The 27,851-nt window shown below is 33.5% G+C and overlaps 1 protein-coding gene across 2 annotated transcripts in view; it reads left to right on the top strand.

Annotated features, from left to right (window-relative positions):
• The window catches only part of LOC133173331 (mitochondrial genome maintenance exonuclease 1-like), a 210,552-nt gene that overhangs the window by 74,725 nt on the left and 107,976 nt on the right, over positions 1 to 27,851 (top strand). For both annotated transcript variants that reach the window (XM_061308324.1, XM_061308331.1), the window contains exon 3: positions 2,866 to 3,073. In XM_061308324.1, coding sequence (XP_061164308.1) covers positions 2,866 to 3,073 — 208 coding nt within the window. The remainder of the gene's footprint in view (positions 1 to 2,865; positions 3,074 to 27,851) is intronic.

Genomic DNA, 27,851 nt, shown 5'->3' with positions numbered 1-27,851 from the left:
CTTTTAAACTAAGACTTGTAACTGCTTCCACATCCTTAAGCCTGATTGTGACCTTTGGATCAAGGTCAAAGGTAAAGGTCAAAGGTCAAGGTCATTACCAAAAAAAAAAAAAGGAAATCTTTACTTTCTATGTTTTCACCTGATACTGGAGCTGGATGCATGTCCTTACTTTTCAGTTGACCCAGTATCAAGGTCAAAGGTCAAGGTCAAAGTTCAAGGTCATTTGGTGAATTGCTATATTTTACACACATATAAGGAATTTCTTATGTTTTTAAATGACCTTGACCTTTGACCTTGACCTATATTTCAAGGTCAAAGTCAAGTATGCCGATGCAGTTGGTCCCATGTCTGTAGGATACACCGTTTAAAAAAAAAAAATCATTAGATGTAAGCAGCGTAAACTTTCAGGGGCAGTAACTCATACAAGGGACCAAAGAATGCTTTTGCAATGATAGAATGAAGAGAGTACTAAATGAGTCAAAGACACTGATGAAGGTTCGGAATCTCTAAGGTTTACGGTTTTGGAGGAGTAGCGATAACAAGGTTTTATTGCGAAAGAGGTGACAACTTTTGAATGGGTCAAGCTTTGGGGACAAAAAGAAATCCTTAAAATAGTTTTAGAAGGCTATATTATAGATGCAAAGATATTCAGTATAGGTCGAAAGGTTTTCGAAAGAATCTCTGACAAAAAAGCTTTTAAAAATCAGCAAAAACTACCATACATGTTTTCAAAGAGAGAGAAGTCATTAGCAACTGAAAAAAGAGAGAAACAAAGAAAAAAAAAATTAACTGCATCCAGCGGGATTCGAACCCCAGACAGTGGGACAAAGTTTGGATCGGTCATATCTTTGCAATAAATGCACGCATCAAAATATTGAATACATATTTAGAATTCTTGTAAGACACTCTATAAGCCCTGTAAATCCTAAAGAAAAATATTGAAAAACAAAAAAGTGGCAAATTTAACATTTTTGAATTCACTTCCGTTCGCGACCAGAAGTACGAACGACAAAAAATAAAGGTCGATCACCGTATTTCCATTTGATGTTCTATCACGTCAGTGAGTTACAATATCATATCTTTAGCAGTTCTCGAGAAAATTAACGGACAAAATTCCATTTAAAAAATACAATTTTCCCCAAAAATCGCGAACGGAAGTGAATTTCAAAAATGTGAGGGACACCCCTGGAGATATATTCATGATGCATCGTCCCTGCAAAAATCTTTCAAATTGAACCACGCATAGTTGAGATATAGTGTGTACTATGAAAAAAAGAATAATAATAATAATAGAAAACAGACGGAAAACAATAAGGTCTTCCGAAGGAAGTCGGAAAACATTAATAAGAAACAGTAGAATCACTATAGGTCTTCCGTTGAAAATGGAAGACCTAATAAGAAACAATAGAATCACTATAAGGTCTTCCGTGAAGACGGAAGACCTTAATAATAAGAAACAGTAGAATCACTATAAGTCTTCCATTGAAAACGGAAGACCTAATAATAGAAAATAGATGGAAAACAATAAGGTCTTCCGAAGGAAGTCGCAAGACCTTAATAGTAAGAAACAGTAGAATCACTATAAAGTCTTCCAAAGGCACTCTGTGGGTGAAGTATGAGCCAGATTGGGCCAAGGAGAGAGAAAATATGCTCTGGACAAAAATTTAAACAGAGAGGCTTTTTGACCTTGACCCTTGACCTAAAAGCTTTGTTCAAGGTCACTGCACATTCATTGACCAATGGCACTCTGTGAGTGAAGTACGAGCCACACTGGATCAAGAGGAGAGAAGATATGCTCCGGACAAGGATTTTTCATACAATTCTGCTATGACCTTGACCTTAGACCTAGAAGCATGGTTCAAGGTCACTGGACACCCTTTACCCAAAGACACTCTGTGGGTGAAGTATGAGCCAGATTGGGCCAAGGAGAGAGAAGATATGCTTCGGACAAGAGATCTCGGACGGACAGATGGACGGATGGACGGAAGGACAGACTGATCACTATAGGGCACCCACAGAGCGGGGCCCTAATTATGTATTCTCCTACCTTTGGGTATAGGGTGTGCAGTGACCTTGAACCATGTTTCTAGGTCTAAGGTTAAGGTCATAGCAGAATTATATGAAAAATCCTTGTCCAGATCATAACTTTTCTCCCCTTGGTCCAATGTGGCTCATACTTAACTCACAGAGTGCCACTTGTCAGTGGATGTGCAGTGATCTTGAACAAAGTTTCTAGGTCAAGGGTCAATTTCAAAAATAGCCTCTCTGTTTAAAATCTTTGTTCGGTGCATAATTTCTTTCCCTTAAGTCCAGTCAGCCTCAAACCTTACCAATTGACTTAGGGTATGGATCATTTGTGATTTTCCTTCCATATTTCTGATAGAGGATATGCAACAATTTTCATAGAGGATATGCAGCATTCATGATTTTTGTGCCGTTTTTTTTATGGAAGGTGTTGAGCACTCGTGATTTTCGTGCCATTTTTTATTATAACGAGGATAACATAGAAGCCTTTTAGACTCAAACAACACATCCCTTAATAGTACACAAATGTTTCTCTTCAAAATAAACCCTTTCCAGCTACCTTACATTTCCATGTTCATTGCTGAAAGCGGGGCCCTTTGAGATGGCCACCATCTCAATAATATCTAGTTATAATTTGAGATTTTTATAACACGTTCATTTTCAATTGTGTAATTTACAGTATTTTTGTAACTTTATTTGGTAAACAAAATAAATAATTTTCCACTTTATTTTTAACTGACGCAAGTTATAGCGTGTATATCTTTAAGAAATTGCATAAAGATGCATTAGTCCCAACAACTTACCTTGATTAAAACTTTTTATAATTTTTTTTTACCATAGAGACTTTTGCAAAGGGTCATAAGCTTCATTACTCCATACAACAGAGGCTGATGGAGGAAGAAATAGAAATAACTCCAAACATAGAGGGATACTGGAGGAGCCTTCAGCAGATTCTACCTGCAATTGAACAAGTATTCACCCAGGAAGACTATGTCAATCATCCACATTTACATTATAGAGGAATTTTTGATTGCATAGCTGTTTACAGGTATTGCAAAAAAGACCACTCTTTTAGTCTTATGTTTGTGTCACATAATTCACATGACAATGATTATAATATTCTCGACAATTTTTGATGATGACTGGTCACTGATACTTGTAAAATGTCAGTTTTCAAGAATAATGTTTACTAGCACATCAAGTTTGACTTGAAATTGCCCTAAAGTATATATGTTGAGATTTGGTACATGCCATTGCCAAAGACATCAGTCCAAAATAATCTCAGCTGAGATTCTGGGATGATCTAGAAAAATCATATTACTGAAAGCTTGCCGAAACTTGAGACTTTCTTTTTCATTAGTTACATATTAATGTGTCAAGTTTTATGTCTAATATTGCAAATTATAGGCACACGATAAGCACAGTATTTCATAAGAACACATTCCTGAACAATTTCAATAATGCAATGGTCACATGTGGTAGCATATTGCCTATCTGCCAAATTCGGGAAGAAACCACTTAATACAACTTTTCTGAATCATGTGTAATACTTAAATGGTTTAATTATTTGACAATAAATTTAAGAATAATAAAAACAACTAGATACTCATTGCGAGCAATGAGAGGTCTTCCGTCAAATTCTGAAAATAAATACGAAAATTCAAGCTGAAAAAGTTTTACCCTGGTCGTCAGCATGAAATCCAACGTGCTAACCGTTAACCATTCACTTTTTTGCATCACTTCCTGTCACGACCGGAAGTAACCGCAATACACGAATTTCTCACAATTTAGATAAACTGATGACTGACTATCAGTCCTGAAAGTTTTAGACTTCAGTTATTTACTGTTGCCGAGCAATATTGTGAGAACAAATTCTAATTTGGAGGACAGGTAAACACGCGACCGGAAGCGAGTTTAAAAATAAATAATATCTCTGACTTTTCTCTAGACATTTGCAGTATCTACAACATACCTTAAATTATTTCAAGTACTTTATCGATAAGCAATATTTATGAGAAAGTTAAATATAAAAATAACCTAGTTTATATCCTAAAACCGAACGTTGACGTTTTTCTTTCCAGTGGAATCTAACAGATTTCAAAACAGCGAAAAAGATGCAATGAAGTGATGCAAGTTTTAATTCAAAAAAGAAAAGTAAAACTTTTTGATTTCTTTGATCACTTCCTGTGACAAGCGGAAGTGACGACTGACGCGTTTAACCCAAATGGTTTCTCCTACTCCTCAAAGTCTATTACTCATAAAAGTTTGGTGTTTTAATCTTTTACCTGTTTTTGAGATCTCGTTCAGACTTTTCTTTTTGAGGACAGGAAAACACGCGACCGGAAGTGAATTTTTGAAAGATATTTAAGGTTACTCTAGACATTTGCACTATGAATAACATACTTAAAATTCGTCCCAAATACTTTAACTATAAAGAATATTTATGGGAAAGTAAATACTCAAATTATTTAGTTTTTCTCTTATTACCGGAAGTTGTCGTATTTGTTTCCGGTGGGACCAACATCTTTCGAATCTGGGAAAAAGTTGCAATAAAGTGATGCAATTTTTAATTAAAAAAAGAAAAGTTGAAATTTTCGATTTCTTTGATCACTTCCTGTGACGACCGGAATTGACGGCTGACGCTCTGAACCGGAATGGTTTTGCCTACATACTGAGATCTGTTGCTCATATAAGTTTGGTGTCTTAATCTCTTACCGTTTCCAAGATCTTGCTCAGACAACTTCTCATTTTGAGGACAGAAACACACGTGACCGGAAGTGAATTTTACTAAGATATTTGATGTTACTCTAGACATTTGCAGTCTGAGAAACGTATTTAAAATTCATTTCAAATACTTTATCTACAAAAGATATTAATGGGAAAGAAAAATACTCAATTTATGTAGTTTTTCTCTTATAACCGGAAGTTGACGTTTTTGTTTCCGGTGGGACCAACATATTTCGAAACTACAAAAGAGATGCAATAATGTGATGTAAGTATTGATTTAAAAAAGAAAAGATGAAATTCTATGATTTCTTTGATCACTTCCGTAAGCCGACGACGAACAAAAAGTAGCGACCCGGCTAGTATCTATCACAAACTATAATCCCTGAAATTTTCACATTGATAACTTGTGTTGTTCTTGAGATTATCTGCGGACAAAATGTCATTTTGAAACCAGAAAATGGTCTGTAACTTTGCACCGGAAGTGAATTTTGAAATTTTCTCTCAGATAGATCAAGTTCCTGTTACGACACATCTTTCCTAAAAATTTCATGTAAATCCATCCAATAGTCTTCGAGAAATCGAGTGCACAAAATTAAAAAGTCAAAAAAATAATAAAAATAATAATAATATTAAGAAACAGTAGAATCACTATAGGTCTTCCGTTGAAAACGGAAGACCTAACTAGATGAGATCTCGTTGCGGGCATCGAGTAGGTCTTCCGTTAGATTTCTGATAAGATCTTGATTGGGAAATTTTGATTAATACAAGAAAGTAAAACAACTTTTAATGAAAAAAATATTCATATCAATTCTACAAAATATGCTTAGCAGCACATGAAAGAGTGAAATCTATCAATTTCAAACAACTTCCGGTCTTTTATGTTCACTTCTGGTATGACCGGAAGTACTCAAAATGACTTTTAACTCATCACTGAGTGTGGAGGAGTCACCCCTCAAAGTTTCAAAGAAAAATGAGCATTTTCTCGTCTACTTCCAGTTTGGAAGAAATAACTTCCGGTGGAAATAATATGACTCGATACATTCTATTTGCCTCTATTATCTCTATTATAAATATTTAATGATCTCCTTAGCTGCTACTTGTCATTTTGGAACAACTTTGCTTCTATGATGCTATGCAAATTCTCAATACTTTTTGAGATATCTGGAAAAAACTTTTGGCCCCTCTAGCTCCCTTATTTTAGGGACCAGCCCCTTATTGTTGATATCCTTTGAAAGATAGTAACATTCTACACAACTTTTGTTCTATATGTTTTAACAAAATATTTACAGGTAAAAAGATATTATAGAAAAGATGTCAGAAATTTTAAAATTCCCGATAGGACTTTTTTTGGGCCATAGCGAGCATCCGCGTGCAGCAATTCTGGTGAGAATGAAATACGTTTGTCACATCTTCATATATTGTCCTATCATCGCTGAAAATCTCAAGTTTCTGTCTTAAGCCTTATTAGCTCACCTGAGCTCAAGTGAGCTTTTCTGATCACTTTTTGTCTGGCGTCCGTCTGTCTGTCCGTCCGTGTTTAGGAGAGTGCATTTATTGGGTTCTTTTTATACCTAGTTGGTAGGGCTGTGCGGTGCACCGAAAATTTCGGTGCACCGCGGTTCATACTGTTCGATTCAGTGCACCAATCCAGAATTCCGGAATTCGGTTCGATTCGGTTCAAAATTTACATAACACGTATAAACAAAAATGGCCGCCCATTGGAGATCAGAAGTGTTTGTTTACATGATTTTAATACTTTTTATAATGATTGTGCCAGTTTGAAGTCAGTGATTTAGTTTTTTTTTTCTACAAACACCTTTTCCTTTTACAATCGAGGTTAGTTTAGATTGGTATGGGCTAGTAAATAGCCCAACGGGCTAGTGAAAAAGAAGCAGGTATTTTCCAAGTTTTGCTATTAAATCCCCAATCAATAAAAAAAAATCAAAGAAGTGTGGTTCTCTTGTTCATAAATCTCCTCTATCTAATTCTTTTAACACTTCTACAATATTTATTTATTTCTAAAAAAAAAAAAAAAAAAAAAAAAAAAAAAAACATGAAATTTATCGTCTTTTTTTACTAATCCGAATTTCCTCCATCCCGATATCACATTAATTGATTAAATTATTTCCAACTACTCAACTGATTTACTGAAGAGTAAATATTCACAAGGGTTATCAAAAATATATTAACATTCGTATCTGAAAATTTGGATTAAAAAAAAATAAATCACTAGCTTTCACTTCATTTTGGAAGAAGAAGTCCAATAATCAGAAAAAGATGAATGTATACTTCCATGTTAAAAGGTATCTATACATTATTTATTTATTATTGACTCAAAAGCAAAATGCAAAAAGAGAAAATAAGCAGAAGAAATATATATGAAATGAGTAATTAGTTTCAAATTTTATTATTTTTCTGGGCTAGTAGAAATTTTACTTTAGCTAGTAAAAATGTCAAATCCACTAGCCTCACTTGTTAGTGTCTCAGAAATTTTTAAAGACTGAAGTAAAATAATTTAATCAGTTTTTAAAGCAGAGGTAATTATTTTTCATTTTTATACCCCCTTCAAACGAAGTTTAGGGGGGGTATATTGGAATCAGCTTGTCCGTCTGTCTGTCTGTCCGTCTGTCTGTAGACGAGATTTGTCTGAAAATTTGTACACTTATTCTTTGCCATTTGAAGGTGTGCACCTGGTATTTTCATCATGATTGGATAATTTTTTTGCATTTTACAGGTGTTTTTTTCATTTTTATTATGTGGTTTTGTCCGGATCTGTTCCCAGAGACTATTGCATAGATTTGTATGAAAATTTGTACACTTATTATTTACCATATGAAGATGTGCACCTGGTATTTTCAACATTATTTGATAATTTTTCTGCATTTTACAGGTGTTTTTTTTTTTCTCCATTTTTATTGACTTAGTCATTTCGGGTTCATGTCTAAGGTTTGAGACATAGAATCTAGAACATCTGTACAAAAATGTGGACTACAGCTTAAAACTACTCATTAAAATTTTATAAAGTATTAAAAACAGTTTTTACATTACACAGCAGATAGTGTAAATCCATTTGTCCCTTGGGAGTAATGAGTGGACATGCATCCAGTTAAAGATTAATTAATGAGTTCAGTGTGGGAAGCTGTTAGGGCATCTCTGATCAAGCAGGTCTTATCTATATCTCCTGGGAATTGGGCAGAAAGAAATAAAGATCTCTGTTGTCTAAGTCTCTTAATTGTAATTTATGTCTGTCAAAATACATATTACTGGAACCAACCTTTTATTTTTAAAATGAGTTTGATATAAAGGTATTAAGATCCATTTGATTTTGTATAATTAATTATGATATTTTTTTTTCAACAACCAATTTGCAGAGTGTCATGTCTCACAAAGATGACAGATAATTGCAAACTATTTTTTCAATGTCATAAAAAACACTGTAATTATTTAAGTATTGATGTTTTATTAGGCTGCACCTTGTTTCATTCATTAAAAAAAATATAATGAGTAATTAAATTTTCACTCTAAATGTTTAAGCAAATTGTGAACACCTCTCACATCTAGAAAACATTAGTGGTTTGGTACCTTCTCTGAAAAACCCAGCGGGGGGTATTTGTCCCTTTTGGACAGTTCTAGTTTTCCTTTATGATGAGAAATATTTAGACTGTTTTAGGTTAAATTGAACCAAATCGAAGAAAACCGAACTGTGTCATACTGAACCAAAACCGAACCAAATCGTCCCAGCCCTACTAGTTGGTACTTATTGGGTACTTTTTGCTAATTGGGTATACCCAATAAGAAGTGTCGCTAAATTTACTTAAAATGCCTTAATTGGGTATTTGCCAGTTAGTACCCAACACAACTTGGACACGATGACTTGTCCAAAAAAATGTCTGAAAAAGTGGTTTCTACAGACTCACCATATTTCGATCTCGGTTTTACACTCGGAACGCTAAATTTAACATAAGTAACCCCTGAGAGTTCCGAAAATCAACTTCCGTTAGTCTTGATCTTTGCGGTGTTTTGTTTTGACCAAAAAATATGGCGACTAAGAAGCGCTCGAGGTCAACTCAACAAGAGCAAAAGTAAGTTTCTTAGATTTATTTACCCATTGATAGATGTCTTGCTTAGGTAAATTTGATTTAAATGTAAAATTGATTAAAATGTACAATTTTTTACATAAATGTGTACAACAGTAGGATAAGTATCGGAACAATTAATTAAATGATACTTGTATGTATTTGGAATTTCCTCTGTCTTCATCGACTTTATATGGCGCGAGCTGCATTTAGAAAACTATCGTATACATAATCTTTGATAAATCAGAAGTGTTAATTATTAAATATTATATAATAATAAACTTTTGTATGTTTTGACGAGGTATATAGGAGAAGGTAATAAAAATTTTGAGAATTGTTTGTCCATAAATTGTTGGGTATCGTTTCATGTAGTGTAAAGATAGCAGAGATGATGATAGATGGGGGTAATTGACAATAACTAGATAACTGTATATAAGTTAATCACATCTGATATGTAAGAAAATTAAAATTGCTGTATAATTAGTGAAGATCTGGCACACAGCCTCTCTACACATACCTAATATATTCCCATCATGCAATCACAGGCACCTGACTGGCTGAAGTTACTACTTTTCTTTTAAAGAAGAAAAAATATACCCCTACCTATTAAGGTAGGGGTATATTTTTCTTAAAAGAAAAATAATGACAGGGCTTCTGCATATTATATAGTAAGGTTTAACTAAAAATGTAGAGATAAATTTCTCATTTTACCTTTGCACAGGTGGATCAATTACCAAATGGTGTAGAGATATGCCAAGGTAAGAGCACTTTATGTGTTGCACATAAAATTCACAATATTAATTTTAAAATGAACAATGACATGACAGAATACCCCTATCAATTACATTCTCTTACCATTTTTTTTTCAGTCTCAAAAAAATTCTTTCTGTTAGATTTTTACAGTATTCATTTCTTATCAATTCAAGAAATCTATTTGGGATAAGAAAGGAATGAACATTTTCCAATTTTAGGTTATGAAAAGATATTCAGGATATTCATTCCTGTAATTGCACAAATGTGGATGAGTTTATCCCAGTCTACTTGGAAGCCTTGGCTTTTTTTTTTTCCGAACTTGACATAGAATTTTGACTGAGGGGATTTAAAAAGTCTGAAAATAGAAATGGTAAAAATTTAAAACAGTAATAAACATTCATGAGGTTGCATACAATTTTTTTTAAAAATAAACTAATGTTTTCTATGGTCATTATGAGTGTTCTGTCAAGTTTTTATGTAAAGCAGTAGCCATCTTCATTGCAAAATTTGAGTACATAGACTATTTATAAAAATGAAATTTACCAGAAATGGAAGTTAAAACAGAACAAAACACAAGACATATTTCATAGTGCTTGCATGTAATGTATTTAATAACATGTACTTTATTAGACTTGTGTATGAAGAATACTGTGCATGTAGCTTTTTTCCATCTGGTCCATATTTTGCTTATTCTGACTGTGGTCAGAAAAAATCTGCCCACTTCTGTAGAAATCATTGAAAATCAACTAAATTGCTCAGTGTTCTTCAAAAAAAAAAATTAACACTGGACATTCGGACTGACAGTCTGATGCATTTCACACGGTCAATTGAATTTCTGCCAGACTGAAATTTTTTATCAACAAAAAGCCATTTATTTTTATCAGCTGTTTTCCTAGACTTTCAGAAATTTAGTTGCGTTATGTGCATTATGGTTTTGGTGACCTATTGCTGTGTTTATTTTCGTAAACAGGACAAACAACAGTAAAGCAACAAAATAAAATAACAATATCAAATACACTATTTATTAAGTTGTATTACTGAGAAACTTAATCTAATGAATAAAGTTTAATGTACACCATGGTCCAACTTGTCTGTAAACTTTAACTTTTCAATCCTATTGTGAGCCATTGGGCAAATTGAACCAAACTGGACAGGAACTTGACAAGAATGTTTCTTTATGAATTCTGCACAGTAATTGTTTTTTTGTTGATTTAAAAGTCAACTTGGCTGACCAGTACAGACTAGTATATTTATTTATAGCTTGATACACTTCAGTCTACATAATAAACATATAGCACAGGAATTCAAATAGTTGTTTGACTTTGATAAATTTCTTTACTTGAAAATATAGGATGTACAATAGTTTCTAGAATCTTGATGAGACTGCTTTTGTTTTCAGGTATTTGACATATCACCCGAACAACAACAATGGCTGACAAATCACTTGGGTCATACAGTAGACATCCATAAAATACATTATAGGCAGATCTTGGGGGTCATTGAGCCTGTGGACATTTCCAAACTTGTGCTGTTAACAGTGTATGGCCTGACTGTGAAAAATGCTTGCAGAAAATTGAATGATATCACACTGGAAGGTAATGATGTTGAATTTTTTAAGAGCTTATTATAAATTGAATTGCCTGTAAATATGAATTGTTATATGAATACTCCTATTTAATTATATCTGTCTTTGGATGGGGATGAAAATGTCATTTATTCAAAACTTTGTATTATATAAATCTTGATTGATTACATTTATTGAGTGAAAATTTCCATTTTATTCCACTTAAATAGAATATGTAAGTAAGTCTAATTAGTCCCCATCATTATTTTACTGTTTTTTAGGTCACCTGACTCACCTAGGTGACCTATTGCTATTTGGTTCCCGTCCAGCGTCTGATAACACTTTGAAATTGAATCAAGAGTCAAATACAAATGTGTACTGATGATCTAATTGCAGCATGAATAAAGTGGATGGAGGCAAAACTGAAGGAGGTGCATGAATATTTCAGAGAATGTCTGAACACAAACACCACTCCAGGAAGAAAAGATTGCAATATGGCAATCAGGGCCAATGAAGGTGCCATACAGTATAGGCCATGGGAGACCCTGAAGAAGAAAGTATGGAGCATAATCCAGAAACAAAAATTAAACCATTTTGACATTTTTTATAATATAGGATTAAAGCCCTACCTGTGAAATTTTGTCACGCAATGATGTTTGACCCTTCCCCTGCTCTAATTACAGTGAATATTTGATTGAATATTTTGATGCAGATTTGTAGAAAAGATTTGACATAGTGCATACGTTTTTATAGTTTTTAAACAAAGTAGTTTATTAATTGTACTTGCTGAATTTGAGTTAATGGTGAATATCACAAGTCATTTCTTTTATTACAGGGAATATATGCATTGTATGTGTATTATACAGGAAGCTTTATGATTTATTTTACAGTAGCAAGTAATCAGTTAGAGATTTTTTTTATATGACAGAAGAGAATTTTCATTAACCTGAAGAATGTTTGGTTTAGGAAGATACATGTATATAAACTTTTTTATGGATTTTCTGTACATTTGATGATAATTTTTTGTTTTATCAGAGCAACTGATAGAAAATATGCACTCAAGGGTGCAATCTATTTAGCAATGTGGCACTAGAGAACATATAGCAATTTCATGGATTTTCTTGTTAATGAGAATTCGATTAATCATAGCAACTGATAGCAAATATTTACAATTAAGGGATCTGATTTATTTAGGGCTACTTGGGCCTTTTGTCTTTAAAGAGGCATTGACAGAGATTTGAAGCTAATATTTTTCAAAATTGTCAGTATAATATCATAACTTTAATAGTTCACGATATGTTTCAAGAGTGTAGGATTTTTATAAGTTAAAGATATATCATACGATTGATGCGTTGCCTTTGTTTTATAACATGAACTAACCCTCTGTGGCCACATATTGTGGGCACCAAATGAGAGTAAAACAAAAGCTGCCATTCTGATAAAAAATGGATTTTGATGAAATTTTATTCTATAAAAGATATTTATGGGAAAGTAAAATACCCTAATTATATAGTTTTTCTCTTATAACCGGAAGTTTTCATTTTTGATTCCGGTGGGACCAACATATTTCGAAACTGCGAAAGAGTTGCAATAATGTGATGCAAGACTTGATTAAAAAAAGAAAAGTTGAAATTTTTGATTTCTTTGAACACTTCCGGTGACGACCGGAATTACTGACAACTCATAAAAAAATCGTTCCACAAATCTACAACTCATGCTCTTTTATCTTTGACAAGTCTCCACTTCCTCTCTTTAGCCACTCTTGAGAAAATCCGTGGACATTTCATTTTAAAATCAGGAAATTGCCCATAACTTGGAACCAGAAGGGAATTTTCCAAATTTTTTTGGCCATGCCACAAGAAGATATCATTGCTCACAAACGCTGAAAGTTTCACAGAAAATCACTGAATAGTATTCGAGATATTGTGTGCACAAAATTTTGTCTAAAAAATAATAATAATAATAACTAGATACTCGTTGCAAGCAACGAAAGGTCTTCTGTCCGAATAACCATCCTCAACTGTGATATTCTTTGCACGTAGAATTACATTTATATCTGCTCGTTGTAAAGACACCTAAAAATTTAACATGGGTCTTTAAGAAGATTTTTTATTTATAAAAAAAATAAAAAATAAAAAGAGCACATAATTCACAAAGAGAAAAAAAAAGTTCAACATCATTGATAAAGATGAAAACGTAAATTTAAGCAAAAAATTCAGATATAGTCGGGATTAAACCAAGATCGGCTGCCCGAAAAGAGCTAGGTTCACTTTATGCATAAAATGGCCCTGTGGATATACCAATTTATTGACTAACATTTTATGTTCCATTTTAAACATCAAGATAAAGTAGAGACTTAGTGTTTTCATTTCCTATTAAAAATTTTCTCTTTAAAGCCAAGGACTTGGAAATCAGGCTTCATGGAATTGCAGAGTTCTTGAATTTTAAGGAAAACAAGTATATTTGAGTACTTTCACAGAAGAGAAATAATACGAGCGCACCCTCTGATCTAAAAAATAAAACAGGTTTTGTAATCCTCAGAAATAGTTCTATCATTTAATAGTTGCATATTTAAGATCAGAGGTTACGCTCTATATTAGATATCAAAAAATAGCTTTAAAAATTGGCTGTTTTGTAGAATTTTTCAGGATATAAGAAAAATGACGCATTTCATGACGTCTTAATGCATTGGCTAGCCAGAAAATTATGACATTTTTGATAGATACGCAGTCAATAAAGGTCTAAATGATATTTAATGCATTGTTAACTAAAACCAAGCAGTTTCAATTTTTCAGAAATTCACAGGGCCAAAAAATGTCCTAAGTGAACCTTGTTCTTTAATATTGAAACCACTACACTAGTGCAATGTACTAGCCATCATCGATGTTTACCTTGCACTCATTTCCTGAGTAACGAGTGTCAGGCAGGTTAATATTTTTTCTTGTAGTGTGGAATTATAGAATGAAAACTAGCCAGCTAAATTTTGTGAAAGTACTAGTAGATTTACATCGGATTTGTTACTTGAGTTTTAACAATAACTGATAGCAGAGAAAATAATCTGTTACTGATAAAAACTAAAAAAAAACTATTGTGTTTACTTCCTTTATTCTTTATGCATTCAACTTTCTATTCTATGTAATGCCAAATACAGAAATCTCCGAGTAATCTTTTTCTGTACTTCTACACTACTGCATCAGACCATTTGTGAAAGGCAGGTCAAGATACATTATTTTGTGCCAAACGTCACGAGTAAATCTTTGCACCTTTTCTTTGGAATGTGTCTTCAATTGAATAAGTGTACGTGATAGCTTCAATGAAATTTTTTTAAAAATATGATGCTATAACCTTATTTTCGAGCCTAAGAATGTATATTTATCACACTGTACATATAACATACTGTATACGGGCAAGTAACATAAAGGCAGCGCTAAGTTTTCTTACACATTTTATATTTCTCTTTACCCCCAAAGTGGATTATTCCAATTAGTAACACATTAAGACTGAAGGTTTCGCAACAAAACATGTATGATGCTCAAGGAATCTGATACCTATTATGTTCAGTAACTTGTATCTATAAAGGAATATTACCCTACTAAAATGAAAACCATTGAATATTTCTTGTGATATTGTGTGCACAAGATTTGTCTAAAAAATCTATTTTTAAAATGTCTTCTGGTGGACAATTTTAAAAACAAATTATATATAACAATAAATGTCTTTATTACCCCTATTAAAATCAAAGAAAAATATTGAAAAATGTAAAAGTTGAAAAAATTGACTTTTTAAATTCGCTTCTGGTTGTGACTGGAAGTACTCACGACGCACGAAAAGGCAAACCCACATATCTAGAAGTCATGTTCTATGCTCTCCAACAATTCTCCAGTTCATATCTTTAGCCGTTCTTTAGATCTCATGCGGATAAAATTTCATTTTAAAATCAGAAAAATGTCCATTTCTTGGAACCGGAAGCGAATTTCTCCAAAACTCTCTCTCAAAAAAAAAAAATGTAACAGTGGCATTTTATAGCGCAATATCCTTGAAAGTTTGATGAAAAACCACTGAATAGTTCTTGAGATATTGCCTGCACAAGATTTGTCTAAAAAATCTATTTTTAAAATGTCTTCTGGTGGACAATTTTAAAAACAAAAAATATATTAAACATTACAATAAGAGTCTCTATTACCCCTATAAAAATCAAAGAAAAATATTGAAAAATGTAAAAGTTGAAAAAATTGACTTTTTAAATTTGCTTCTGGTAGCAACTGGAAGTACACACGGCGCACAAAAAGGCAAACCCGCACATTTAGAAGTCATGTTCTATGCTCACCAACAATTCTCCAGTTCATATCTTTAGCCGTTCTTTAGATCTCACACGGATAAAATTTCATTTTAAAATCAGAAAAATGTCCATAACTTGGAACCGGAAGTGAATTTTTCCAAAACTCTTTCAAATTTAATAGTGGCATTTTATAGCTCAATATCCCTGAAAGTTTGATGAAAAACCACTGAATAGTTCTCTAGATATTGCTTGCACAAAATTTGTCTAAAAAATAATAATAATAACTAGACTCTTGTTGCCATGGCAACAAAAAAGTCTTTCGTTCCTATACGATACCGTTTGCATTGATTTTTTATGTAGAGAAACGTGTACAGTATGTAATGATATAAAAGTTGTAAATAATCTAAAAATTTCTCCTTTTGGTACTTGCAGTCCATTGATTTTTACTGCAAAAATAAATGTATCTGTTGTCCTTATATATGATATTGTATGAATGCATTTTTTTCATTAAGAGAAGCATATTTAAACTATTTTTAAATTTAAATTTTAAAGGGGGAGTATCTAGAAAACAACATGTCAGTACTTTGATTTTCACTACAAAAATGGAAGTATCCACCGTCCTTATATATAAACATGACAATTATAATACATGAGTGTATGAATTGAATTTTGCATTTAGAAATCATCTATATATATATATATGTAAAATTAAAAAAAAAATAGTAAAAATCCTTTCAGTCCTTGTGGTACTTTGATTTTTATTGGCTAATGAAAATAGCTTCCATAGGTAACTTATTGTATGCATTGATTTTATTGACTAATGAAAATAGCTTTCATAGGTAACTTATTGTATGCATTGATGTTTATGTATAGAAAAACACGCCTGTTTATACTACACTGTAGTTAGAAAAAGTGGGTATCTAAAACAGTCCTCTCAGTACTTCAGGTACTTTGATTTTTACTGAAATTAAATGTTATCTTCATCCTTATATATATGATACTGTATGTATTGATTTTTTGTATGCAGAGAAACTTGTAAACATAACATGAAATTGTAAACATGTAATTAAAAGAAAGAAATGCCCTTTCAGTACTTTGATTTTTTAAATGCAAAATGAAAGTAGCTGAAATCTACAAAACGGGTGATCTGATTTCAAAATAAATTATAAATTTGGCACTTGTCGACCTATCTCTATTATACCTTAAAATATCTTGAGAATATATTGAAAAACAAAAAAGTTGAAAATTGACTGAAACAAAAATTCACTTCCGGTTCAGACAGGAAGTACCAGAAACAAACAAAAATCACGTACTAGAAACAAAGAGAATGTCATGATCTAATATTCATGTAAATTTCACATCTTTATCTCAAACCGCTTCTGAGAAAAACACCGGACAAAAGTGCATTTAAAAATTTGAAATTTGGTCATAACTTCGGACCGGAAGTGAGTTTTTGAAAAACGGAATTTTATATAAACTTCACATATCAACCTACCATTCTGTAAAAAATTGTGAAAATCTATCCAACCATCTCGACGCTGTGGAAAAACACCTTTAAATAAAGAAAGATTGATTGATTGTTTATTGTTTAACACCGAGTTGGCAATATTTCAGCCATGTTTCGGCGGATAACTTCTTTCAAATAATGGCTTTATGAAAGGTTTTTAGTTTCTCTGGCGGCCCCCAGTGAGCCTACTCTTTTCCGAAATCCAGAGAAACAATCTTTTACGTGCCAAGGGGGTTGTAATCCTTGACACGGGCACCATTTAATGTCCCGTCCGACGGACTTAAAATTAAAAAAAAATTGTAAACTGTTAAAAATATGTAAACTGTTAAAAATTAAATCGATCTATGTACATGTATTTCTCATATCAAAATTGTTTTCATTATTTTATTCTAAATTTTACTGTAATAATCAGTTTCTTGTAGATATTCTAAAATAAAGAAAGGAAAACTACAATATGAAGATAGAAAGAGTGAAAAAAATCCCTCTTCATTATTTGGACTCAACTTTCAGGAATAAAACAATCAGACGTTGATAACATAGGAAAATGAAAAAAATAAAAATGATATAACACAAGCAAAGGAAAATTCAGAGTTATGCAATTTGTTCAAATTTGCTATTCAAAACGAACTTGAAAATGTGGTGGCTCTTCAATTTGAAGATGTCTGGAATGAAGTTTATTCAAAGGTAGAACTCAGCGGTGGGGAATAAAATCACTTACGGTATGAATTGAAAATGAAGACATCCTTTCTAATATGAATGGTTTTGTTTGTTTTTTCCTCCCGAGAATTTTTCATGCATAATTATGGAGACGCCACCACTTGCCGGTGGAGAGCTGCAAATTTTGTCCTATGCTCTGCACTTACAGCCATTGAGCAGTGAGGGATCTTTATCATGCCAGCACCTACTGCGACACGGGACCTCGGTTTATACGGTGTCATCCGAAGGACCGGTCTCCATGTCCCAGTGGGATTCGAACCCGCAACGTAGGGCTCAACTCCTTACTTCATGACTCTAGAGCAGACACTCTAAACACTGTGCCACGCGGGCGACAATATGAATGGTGATAGACTGTTTAATCTAGACGATGATGATGATACTGTTACTTTTGAAAATAAGTCGATTCCAATATATTTAGTATATGCAGTAACATTTTGATGTTAAACCAGATTTGAATGATGCAAGCTTATTTCACCAAACTTTAAAACGAACAAAAAAGGAAACCGTATCTACACAGTCTGATCATACAGACCTGTTTTGTGATGACTTTGACATCACCAAAAAAGGATATCAAATCCAGTAGGAAAGCATGCAGCCAAATTACACCAATTATTCTTTTTTGTAGTATAGTCACACTATTGCACTGCCAGGAAAGATAGGTTAAACTGTTTCTCGAAGAACACATTCATTCGTACAATCTATATTAGGAGAAATATGATTCAAAGTTTAATTTGAGCTGTATGTCTCTAAAGAAAACATCTTTGATTTTGATCGTCCAGAAAAGCAAGTCTGCATATTCTGACGCATTTATAAATTGTCCGACTAAGAAAAAGATGAGAAAGAAAACGATGTAGCAACACAATAATGGGAACAAAGGGGCAAAGAGAGGTCAATAGCTAAATAAAAAGTAAAATTTGCACATTATGATTTATAAAAATATCCTGATCACAGCAAAAATATTTGTCAGTGTTGCCTACTTCAGCAAGAGGTTAACTTTAGATTTTAAATCACAATAATGCTACAAAGTATTTTCAGTGCCTTGTATGAAATGAAACTGAAAAAAACAACATGGCTGTGGGGAAATTGTTTCAAGTATTTTAATTAAATACAAAAGAATGAATGAAGTTGTATGCATGTATTATTTAAATTTACTGCGCCCGACAACAAAGAAATTTGCATTTTGTAGTGTATGCAGTATTTTGTAACAAACTTTCAAATCAGCATTATACGCCTCATAATTATTTCAAGAGAGGGCATTTGCAAATGGAAGGGGACAAAAGGGAATGCCACAAAAAGCTTCAAAATATATAGTGCTGCCGATTAATTGTGATAATTAAGACTTCTAGGTGGACAACATCCCAAATATGGCTTTTGGTAATAAAACATTATAATTTTGATTTTTACCTTCAATGAATATGATCAAACGCTGAAAAGAAATTTGATTAAGAGACTGCATTGAATTTCTGGAACAAGATACTTTCATTGTAACATGCAAAAGCCATCACACGTGACACATATACTTCAATGGACTAAATGATGAAGTTCCTCAAATGGTATCGGATCCCAGTTTAATTTTTCTCGACAAAACATATGAAATAGACTTGCGTGTACTCATACCATTAATTGAAAGTATCAAACACTTTACTTTGGTCTCTGATACGATCGAAGTCAGAGACAACGCTCTCTTACAACCAAATTCGAAACGGATAAGTTAACAATATAAATATTCCACAGTACAATGATTTGATTGGGACATTTCTATTATATTCAGTTTGGAGATTGATTGTTTTTATGTTCTTTAGGTAGTTTCTTTCAATGTAATGCATGTTAAAGTTATCAATATATCTTTACATTTAATAGTTTCCGACATGTTTCAACCAAATAAAATGGGAATCCCAAAATGGTTTCTAAAAATTTTCATTTCTAATGTTTTAAAGTAATTACCCCTGGGTATCTCTACTTTAAACTAACATTTCCATATAAACATCCAATTTTATAAGATTTTGGAACGTCGGAAGTGCCACTTACGACCTAAAACTAGTCATTTTATTGCGTAATCTTTCAGCTATAACGTCGTAAGTGGCAGTTCGACAATTCATATCTGATATAATAATTACTCAAAGGTCGTTTCTGCAAAAAATCTGCTTGTATTAATTATTTTCGGGTGTTAATTGGATTAAAAAAATGTTTTCCTATACCCTACAAACAAAATAAAACACCCTTCAACTTTATGTCCACAGTCATGTTATATATTCTTTGAAAAACAGTTTTTATCGCCTCCTGTAAAGTACAAAAATTCCACATACGACCTTTCATTTCCACAGCGTCGATCTCTGAGTAATCGCGCTCACAAAATTTGGGAGGAATAATAATAATAACTAGATGCGTTGCTTGTTGCTAGGGCAACAAGTGGTCTTCCGACCGACTTTTCTCCAGAACGATATTCTACATCATCCCATGAAATACATTACAGAATGTATTTTTTTCGTTTGCGTTCATGTACCACAGTCTTTCAACATAGATCCTGATTATTAAAGGTTTTCTACAGAATCTCTCACAAAAAAGCTTTTAAAAATCGGCAAAAACTACCATACATGTTTTCAAAGAGAGAAAACTCATTTGCAACTGAAAAAAGAGAGAAAGAAAGAAAAAATTTTACTGCCCCCAGCGGGATTCGAACCCCCACCAGTGTGACAAAGTTTGGATCGGTCATATCTTTGCAATAAATGCACGCATCAAGATATTGAAAATATATTTAGAATTCTTAGAAGTCACTCTATAAACCCTATAAATCCTAAAGAAAAATATTGAAGAACAAAAAAGTTGAAAAATTGGACTTTTTAAATTCACTTCCTTTTGCGACCGAAAGTAAGAGCGGCGAAAAATGAAGGTCGATCTGCACATCTACATGTAATGCTCTATCATGTCCATGAGTTTCACTTTCATATATTTAGCCGTTCTCGAGAAAATTAGGAGACAAAATTCCATTTAAAAAATACAAATTTCCCCCAAAAATCGCGAACGGAAGTGAATTTCAATAAAATGGAAAACATGTCTGGAGATATTAACATGATACATCTTTTCTGAAAAAATCTTTGAAATCTGTCCACTCACAGCTGAGATATTGCCCTAACTATAAGAAAAAGAATAATAACTAGATGAGATCTCGTTGCGAGCAACGAGTAGGTCTTCCTTCCGATTTTTCGATAAGATGAGATATGATTTTGACTATGATCTTTGTTAAAGATAATAATATAAAGACTTCCCTAATTAGATTTTATTCTTTTTATTTATATAACATTATCAAAGAGCTATAGATGACATGCTTTTGGCCCCTCTGAGCCCCTAATTTGAGGGGTCAGTCCCCTTTTCTTGATATCAAATGAAAGGTCTTGTGATTTTGAAGACTTTTTGTTCAACAACTATTCAGAGATTTCTTTTCGTTATGGAGATATGCTGAATGGAAATATTTAGGGGCCACCCCTCCAGGACCTTAATGGGGCCGTTTGACAAAAATTGAAAGGGTGCATATTGTTTAGAACATTATTCTGACCATCTTTTGTTCAGTATTGCTAATCAAAATATTCCCCCTTTTCGAGATATAAAGCGTCAAAGACTTAGCATACTGGCCCCTTGTGACCCCTTATTACGTAACATATGATCAGAATCTTATCATATATTGTTGTAAATCGTTAAGATAAACATCTTTGCTTCAGTAATGTATTACAAATTAGTAATCGTTAAAGAGTTATAGATGAAGACTTTTGGCCCCTCTGAGCCCCAAATTTGAGGGGTCAGTCCTTTTTTCTTGACATCAAATGAAAGCTCTTGTGATTTTGAAGACTTTTTCTTCAAGAACTATTCAGAGATTTCTTTTCATTGTGGAGATATGCTGAATGGAAATATTTAGGGACCACCCCTCCAGGACCTTAATGGGGCCATTTGACAAAAATTGAAAGGGTGCATATTGTTTAGAACATTATTCTGACCATCTTTTGTTCAGTATTGCTAATCAAAATATTCCCCCTTTTCGAGATATAAAGTGTCAAAGATTTAGCATTCTGGCCCCTTGTGACCCCTTATTATGTAACATATGATCAGAATCTTATCATATATTGTTGTAAATCATTAATATAAACATCTTTGCTTCTGTAATGTATTACAAATTATTGATCGTTAAAGAGTTAAAGATGAAAAACTTTTGTCCCCTCTGAGCCCCTAATTTGAGGGGTCAGCCCCTTTTACCTGATATCAAATGAAAGGTCATCTCATTCTGCACATCTTTTCTTCTATATGTTTTAACAAATTCTTAACATGTATGAAGATATGAAAGAAAAGGTGTTAAATTTTGTGAGATGTTTCTGAGACATTTTTTAGCCCTACCGAGCTTCTACGCCTTTTGCGCTAGAGAGATTTGGACACCTGCCTGCAAATCTACAAACCTTTCATTACCTTCACTGAAAATCTTGAATCAATATCTTATGTCGTTTCGGAGGAGTTTCCAGGACAAGCCGATCCTCTGAAAATCAGAAAATCCTAAATATCTCGAGATGGAAAGTGACGTCATCAACGAAAAAAATTTCCAATAAGGTTCAGATCAATACCTATCAGATCTGAAAGTTTCATGAAAATCGGCCGAGACGTTACCGAGAACTTGTGTGCACAAAATCGGTAAGAATAATAATAATAACTAGATGAGATCTCGTTGCGAGCAACGAGTAGGTCTTCCGTCCGATTTTTGCGATAAGATGAGATATTATTTTGACTATGATCTTTTTTAAAAGGTAATAATATATAGACTTCCCTAATCAGATTTCATTCTTTTGATTTATGTAACATTATCAAAGAGCTATAGATGACAAGCTTCTGGCCCCTCAGAGCCCCTTTGAGGGGTCAGCCCCTTTCTCTTGATATCAAATGAAAGGTCTTGTGATTTTGAAGACTTTTTGTTCAACAACTATTCAGAAATTTCTTTTCGTTGTGGAGATATGCTGATTGAAAATATTTAGGAGCCACCCCTCCAAGTCCTTAATGGGGCCGTTTCACAAAAACTGAAAGGGTGCATATTGTTTAGAACATTATTCTGACCATCTTTTGTTCAGTATTGCTAATCAAAATATTCCCCCTTTTCGAGATATAAATCGTCAAAGATTTAACATTCTGGCCCCTTGTGACCCCTTATTACATAATATATGATCAGAATCTTATCATATATTGTTGTAAATCGTTAAGATAAACATCTTTGCTTCAGTAATGTATTACAAATTATTAATCGTTAAAGAGTTATAGATAAAAGACATTTGGCCCCTCTGAGCCCCTAATTTGAGGGGTCAGTCCCTTTTTCTTGACATCAAATGAAAGGTCATGTGATTTTGAAGACTTTTTCTTCAAGAACTATTCAGAGATTTCTTTTCATTGTGGAGATATGCTGAATGGAAATATTTAGGGACCACCCCTCCAGGACCTTAATGGGGCCGTTTGACAAAAATTGAAAGGGTGCATATTGTTTAGAACATTATTCTGTCCATCTTTTGTTCAGTACTGCTAATCAAAATATTCCCCCTTTTCGAGATATAAAGCGTCAAAGATTTAGCATACTGGCCCCTTGTGACCCCTTATTACGTAATATATTCAAAATGCCCTTTTTTCTTGATATCAAATGAAAGATCTTGTGATTTTGAAGACTTTTTGTTCAACAACTATTCAGAAATCTATTTTCGTTTTCGAGATATGATGAATTGAAATATTTAGGGGCCAGCCCTTCAAGTCCTTAATGGGGCCGTTTTGCAAAAATTGAAAGGTTGCATATCGTTTAGAACATTATTCTGAACATCTTTTGTTCAATATTGCTTTTCAAAATATTCCCCCTTTTTGAGATATAAAGCGTCAAAGATTTAGCATTCTGGGCCCTTTTGGCCCTTTATTACGTAACATATGATCAAAATTTTAAAACATATAGTTGCAAATCGATAAGATGAACCATTTTGCTTCAGTAATTTTTAATAAAATATTGATCGTTCAAGAGTTATACATAAAAGACTTTTGGCCCCTCTGAGCCCCTAATTTGAGGGATCAGCCCTTTTTTCTTGATATCAAATGAAAGATCTTGTGATTTTGAAGACTTTTATTTCAACAACTATTTAGAAATCTATTTTCGTTTTCGAGATATGATGAATTGAAATATTTAGGGGCCAGCCCTTCAAGTCCTTAATGGGGCCGTTTTGCAAAAATTGAATGGTTGCATATCGTTTAGAACATTATTCTGAACATCTTTTGTTCAATATTGCTTTTCAAAATATTCCCCCTTTTTGAGATATAAAGCGTCAAAGATTTAGCATTCTGGGCCCTTTTGGCCCTTTATTACGTAACATATGATCAAAATTTTAAAACATATAGTTGCAAATCGATAAGATGAACATTTTTGCTTCAGTAATTTATTACAAAATATTGATCGTTCAAGAGTTATACATAAAAGACTTTTGGCCCCTCTGAGCCCCTAATTTGAGGGATCAGCCCTTTTTTCTTGATATCAACTGAATGATCTTGTGATTTTGAAGACTTTTATTTCAACAACTATTCAGAAATCTATTTTCGTTTTCGAGATATGATGAATTGAAATATTTAGGGGCCAGCCCTTCAAGTCCTTAATGGGGCCGTTTTGCAAAAATTGAAAGGTTGCATATCGTTTAGAACATTATTCTGAACATCTTTTGTTCAATATTGCTTTTCAAAATATTCCCCTTTTTGAGATATAAAGCGTCAAAGATTTAGCATTCTGGGCCCTTTTGGCCCTTTATTACGTAACATATGATCAAATTTTTAAAACATATAGTTGCAAATCGATAAGATGAACATTTTTGCTTCAGTAATTTTTAATAAAATATTGATCGTTCAAGAGTTATACATAAAAGACTTTTGGCCCCTCTGAGCCCCTAATTTAAGGGATCAGCCCTTTTTTCTTGATATCAAATGAAAGATCTTGTGATTTTGAAGACTTTTTGTTCAACAACTATTCAGAAATCTATTTTCGTTTTCGAGATATGATGAATTGAAATATTTAGGGGCCAGCCCTTCAAGTCCTTAATGGGGCCGTTTTGCAAAAATTGAATGGTTGCATATCGTTTAGAACATTATTCTGAACATCTTTTGTTCAATATTGCTTTTCAAAATATTCCCCCTTTTTGAGATATAAAGCGTCAAAGATTTAGCATTCTGGGCCCTTTTGGCCCTTTATTACGTAACATATGATCAAAATTTTAAAACATATAGTTGCAAATCGATAAGATGAACATTTTTGCTTCAGTAATTTATTACAAAATATTGATCGTTCAAGAGTTATACATAAAAGATTTTTGGCCCCTCTGAGCCCCTAATTTGAGGGATCAGCCCTTTTTTCTTGATATCAACTGAATGATCTTGTGATTTTGAAGACTTTTATTTCAACAACTATTCAGAAATCTATTTTCGTTTTCGAGATATGATGAATTGAAATATTTAGGGGCCAGCCCTTCAAGTCCTTAATGGGGCCGTTTTGCAAAAATTGAAAGGTTGCATATCGTTTAGAACATTATTCTGAACATCTTTTGTTCAATATTGCTTTTCAAAGTATTCCCCTTTTTTGAAAAATAAAGCGTCAAAGATTTAGCATTCTGGGCCCTTTTGGCCCCTTATTACGTAACATATGATCAAATTTTTAAAACATATAGTTGCAAATCGAGAAGATGAACATTTTTGCTTCAGTAATTTATTACGAAATATTGATCGTTCAAGAGTTATACGTAAAAGACTTTTGGCCCCTCTGAGCCCCTAATTTGAGGGATCAGCCCTTTTTTCTCGATATCAAATGAAAGGTCTTATCATTTTACACATCTTTTGTACTACATGTTTTAACAAAATATTTACAGGTAAAAAGATATAAAAGAAAACGTGTCAAATTTTGCGAGATGTTTGTGAGCCTATTTTTCGAGCCCAGGCGAGCTTCAACGCCATTTCAGCTGGAAAGATATAGATGCCCAATTGCACATCTACAATCTTTCCTCTATCTTCACTGAAAATCTTAACTCAATAGCTTTAGTCGTTTAGGAGGAGTTTCCAGGACAAGCCGACCCTCTGAAAATCAGAAAATCGTCAATATCTCACGACCGGAAGTGACGACATCAAAAAACAAAAAAAACTTTCAAGATCAATTGAATATCTTTTACATCTGAAAGTTTGGTATAAATCGGCCCAGCCGTTTCTGAGATATCGCGTGCACAAAATCGGTTGGAAGAAAAATAATAATAATAACTAGACGAGCTTGTTGCAAAGCAACAAATAAGTCTTCCGTCTAAATTTTAAGGAGATGAGATCGAGTTCGGGAGACATCTACGGTCATATGAGCAAGAATGAGCCATTTACCATTACTTCCGGTGTGACCGGAAGTGACGTCATTTTGACGACTTTTGATGATCTCCTTAGCTGCTACTTGTCGTTTTGAACAACTTAGCTTCTATGATAGTATACAAATTCTCAATACTTTTTGAGATATCAGGAAAACACTTTTGGCCCCTCTAGCTCCCTGATTTTAGGGGCCAGCCCCTTATTGTTGATATCTTTTGAAAGATCGTATCATTCTACACAACTTTTGCTCTATATGTTTTAACAAAATATTTACAGGTAAAAAGATATTGTAGAAAAAGTGTTAGAAATTTTAAAAATCCCGATAGGACTTTTTTCGGGCCATAGCGAACGACGAAGTACGGCACTTCCGGGGAAAAAGAAATGCGTATGTCACATCTACACATAATGCTCTATCATCGCTGAAAAATTTCATGCTTCTACCATGAAGCCCTTTTGGGGAAACTGCCGGACAAAGTGACCCTCCGAAAATCACTAAATCGCGGAAAGCTCGGAACCGGAAGTGACGTCATCAAAACAAAAAAATATACATCTAGATTTTTTGATGTTCTATCAGACCTGTAAGTTTCATGAAAATCGAGCGAGCCGTTTCCGAGAACTCGCGTGCACAATATCGGTAAGAAAAAAAACAATAATAATAATAACAAAAAATAGTGGAAAAGAAACCTAAGAAAAACAAGAAGGTCTTCCGCTGAAGACGGAAGACCTTAATAACTAGACGAGCTTGTTGCAAAGCAACAAATAAGTCTTCCGTCTAAATTTGAAGGAGATGAGATTGAGATCGAGAGTCTTCTACGGTCATATGTGCAAAAATGAGCCATTTACCATAACTCTCGGTGTGACCGGAAGTGACGTCATTTTGACGACTTTTAATGGTCTCCTTAGCTGCTACTTGTCATTTTGAACAACTTTGCTTCTATGATAGTATACAAATTCTCAATACTTTTTGAGATATCAGGAAAACACTTTTGGCCCCTCTAGCTCCCCAATTTTAAGGGCCAGCCCCTTATTGTTGATATCCTTTGAAAGATCGTAACATTCTACACAACTTTTGTTCTATATGTTTTAACAAAATATTTACAGGTAAAAAGATATTGTAGAAAAGGTGTTAGAAATTTTAAAAATCCCGATAGGACATTTTTCGGGCCATAGCGAGCGCCGGCGTGCGGCACTTCCGGGGAAAGAGAAATGCGTATGTCACATCTACACATAATGCTCTAGCATCGCTGAAAAATTTCATGCTTCTACCTGGAAGCGCTTTTGAGGAAACTGCCGGACAAAGTGACCCTCCGAAAATCACTAAAACGCGGAAAGCTCGGAACCGGAAGTGACGTCATCAAAAAAAAAATTTATATCTAGATTTTCTGATGTTCTATCAGACCTGTAAGTTTCATGAAAATCGAGCGAGCCGTTTCCGAGAACTCGCGTGCACAAAATCGGTAAGAAAAAAAACAATAATAATAATAACTAGACGAGCTTGTTGCAAAGCAACAAATAAGTCTTCCGTCTAAATTTCAAGGAGATGAGATTGAGATCGAGAGACATCTATGGTCATTTGAGCAAGAATGAGCCATTTACCATTACTTCCGGTGTGACCGGAAGTGACGTCATTTTGACAGCTTTTGATGATCTCCTTAGCTGCTACTTGTCATTTTGAACAACTTAGCTTCTATGATAGTATACAAATTCTCAATACTTTTTGAGATATCAGGAAAACACTTTTGGCCCCTCTAGCTCCCTAATTTTAAGGGCCAGCCCCTTATTGTTGATATCCTTTGAAAGATCGTAACATTCTACACAACTTTT

Source organism: Saccostrea echinata, unplaced genomic scaffold (assembly GCF_033153115.1).
Source record: "Saccostrea echinata isolate AGI-Se365-2 ecotype Australia unplaced genomic scaffold, CSIRO_AGI_Sech_v1 ptg000002l, whole genome shotgun sequence".
Taxonomy (NCBI): domain Eukaryota; kingdom Metazoa; phylum Mollusca; class Bivalvia; order Ostreida; family Ostreidae; genus Saccostrea; species Saccostrea echinata.
This window is presented reverse-complemented; position numbering and strand designations above follow the sequence as displayed.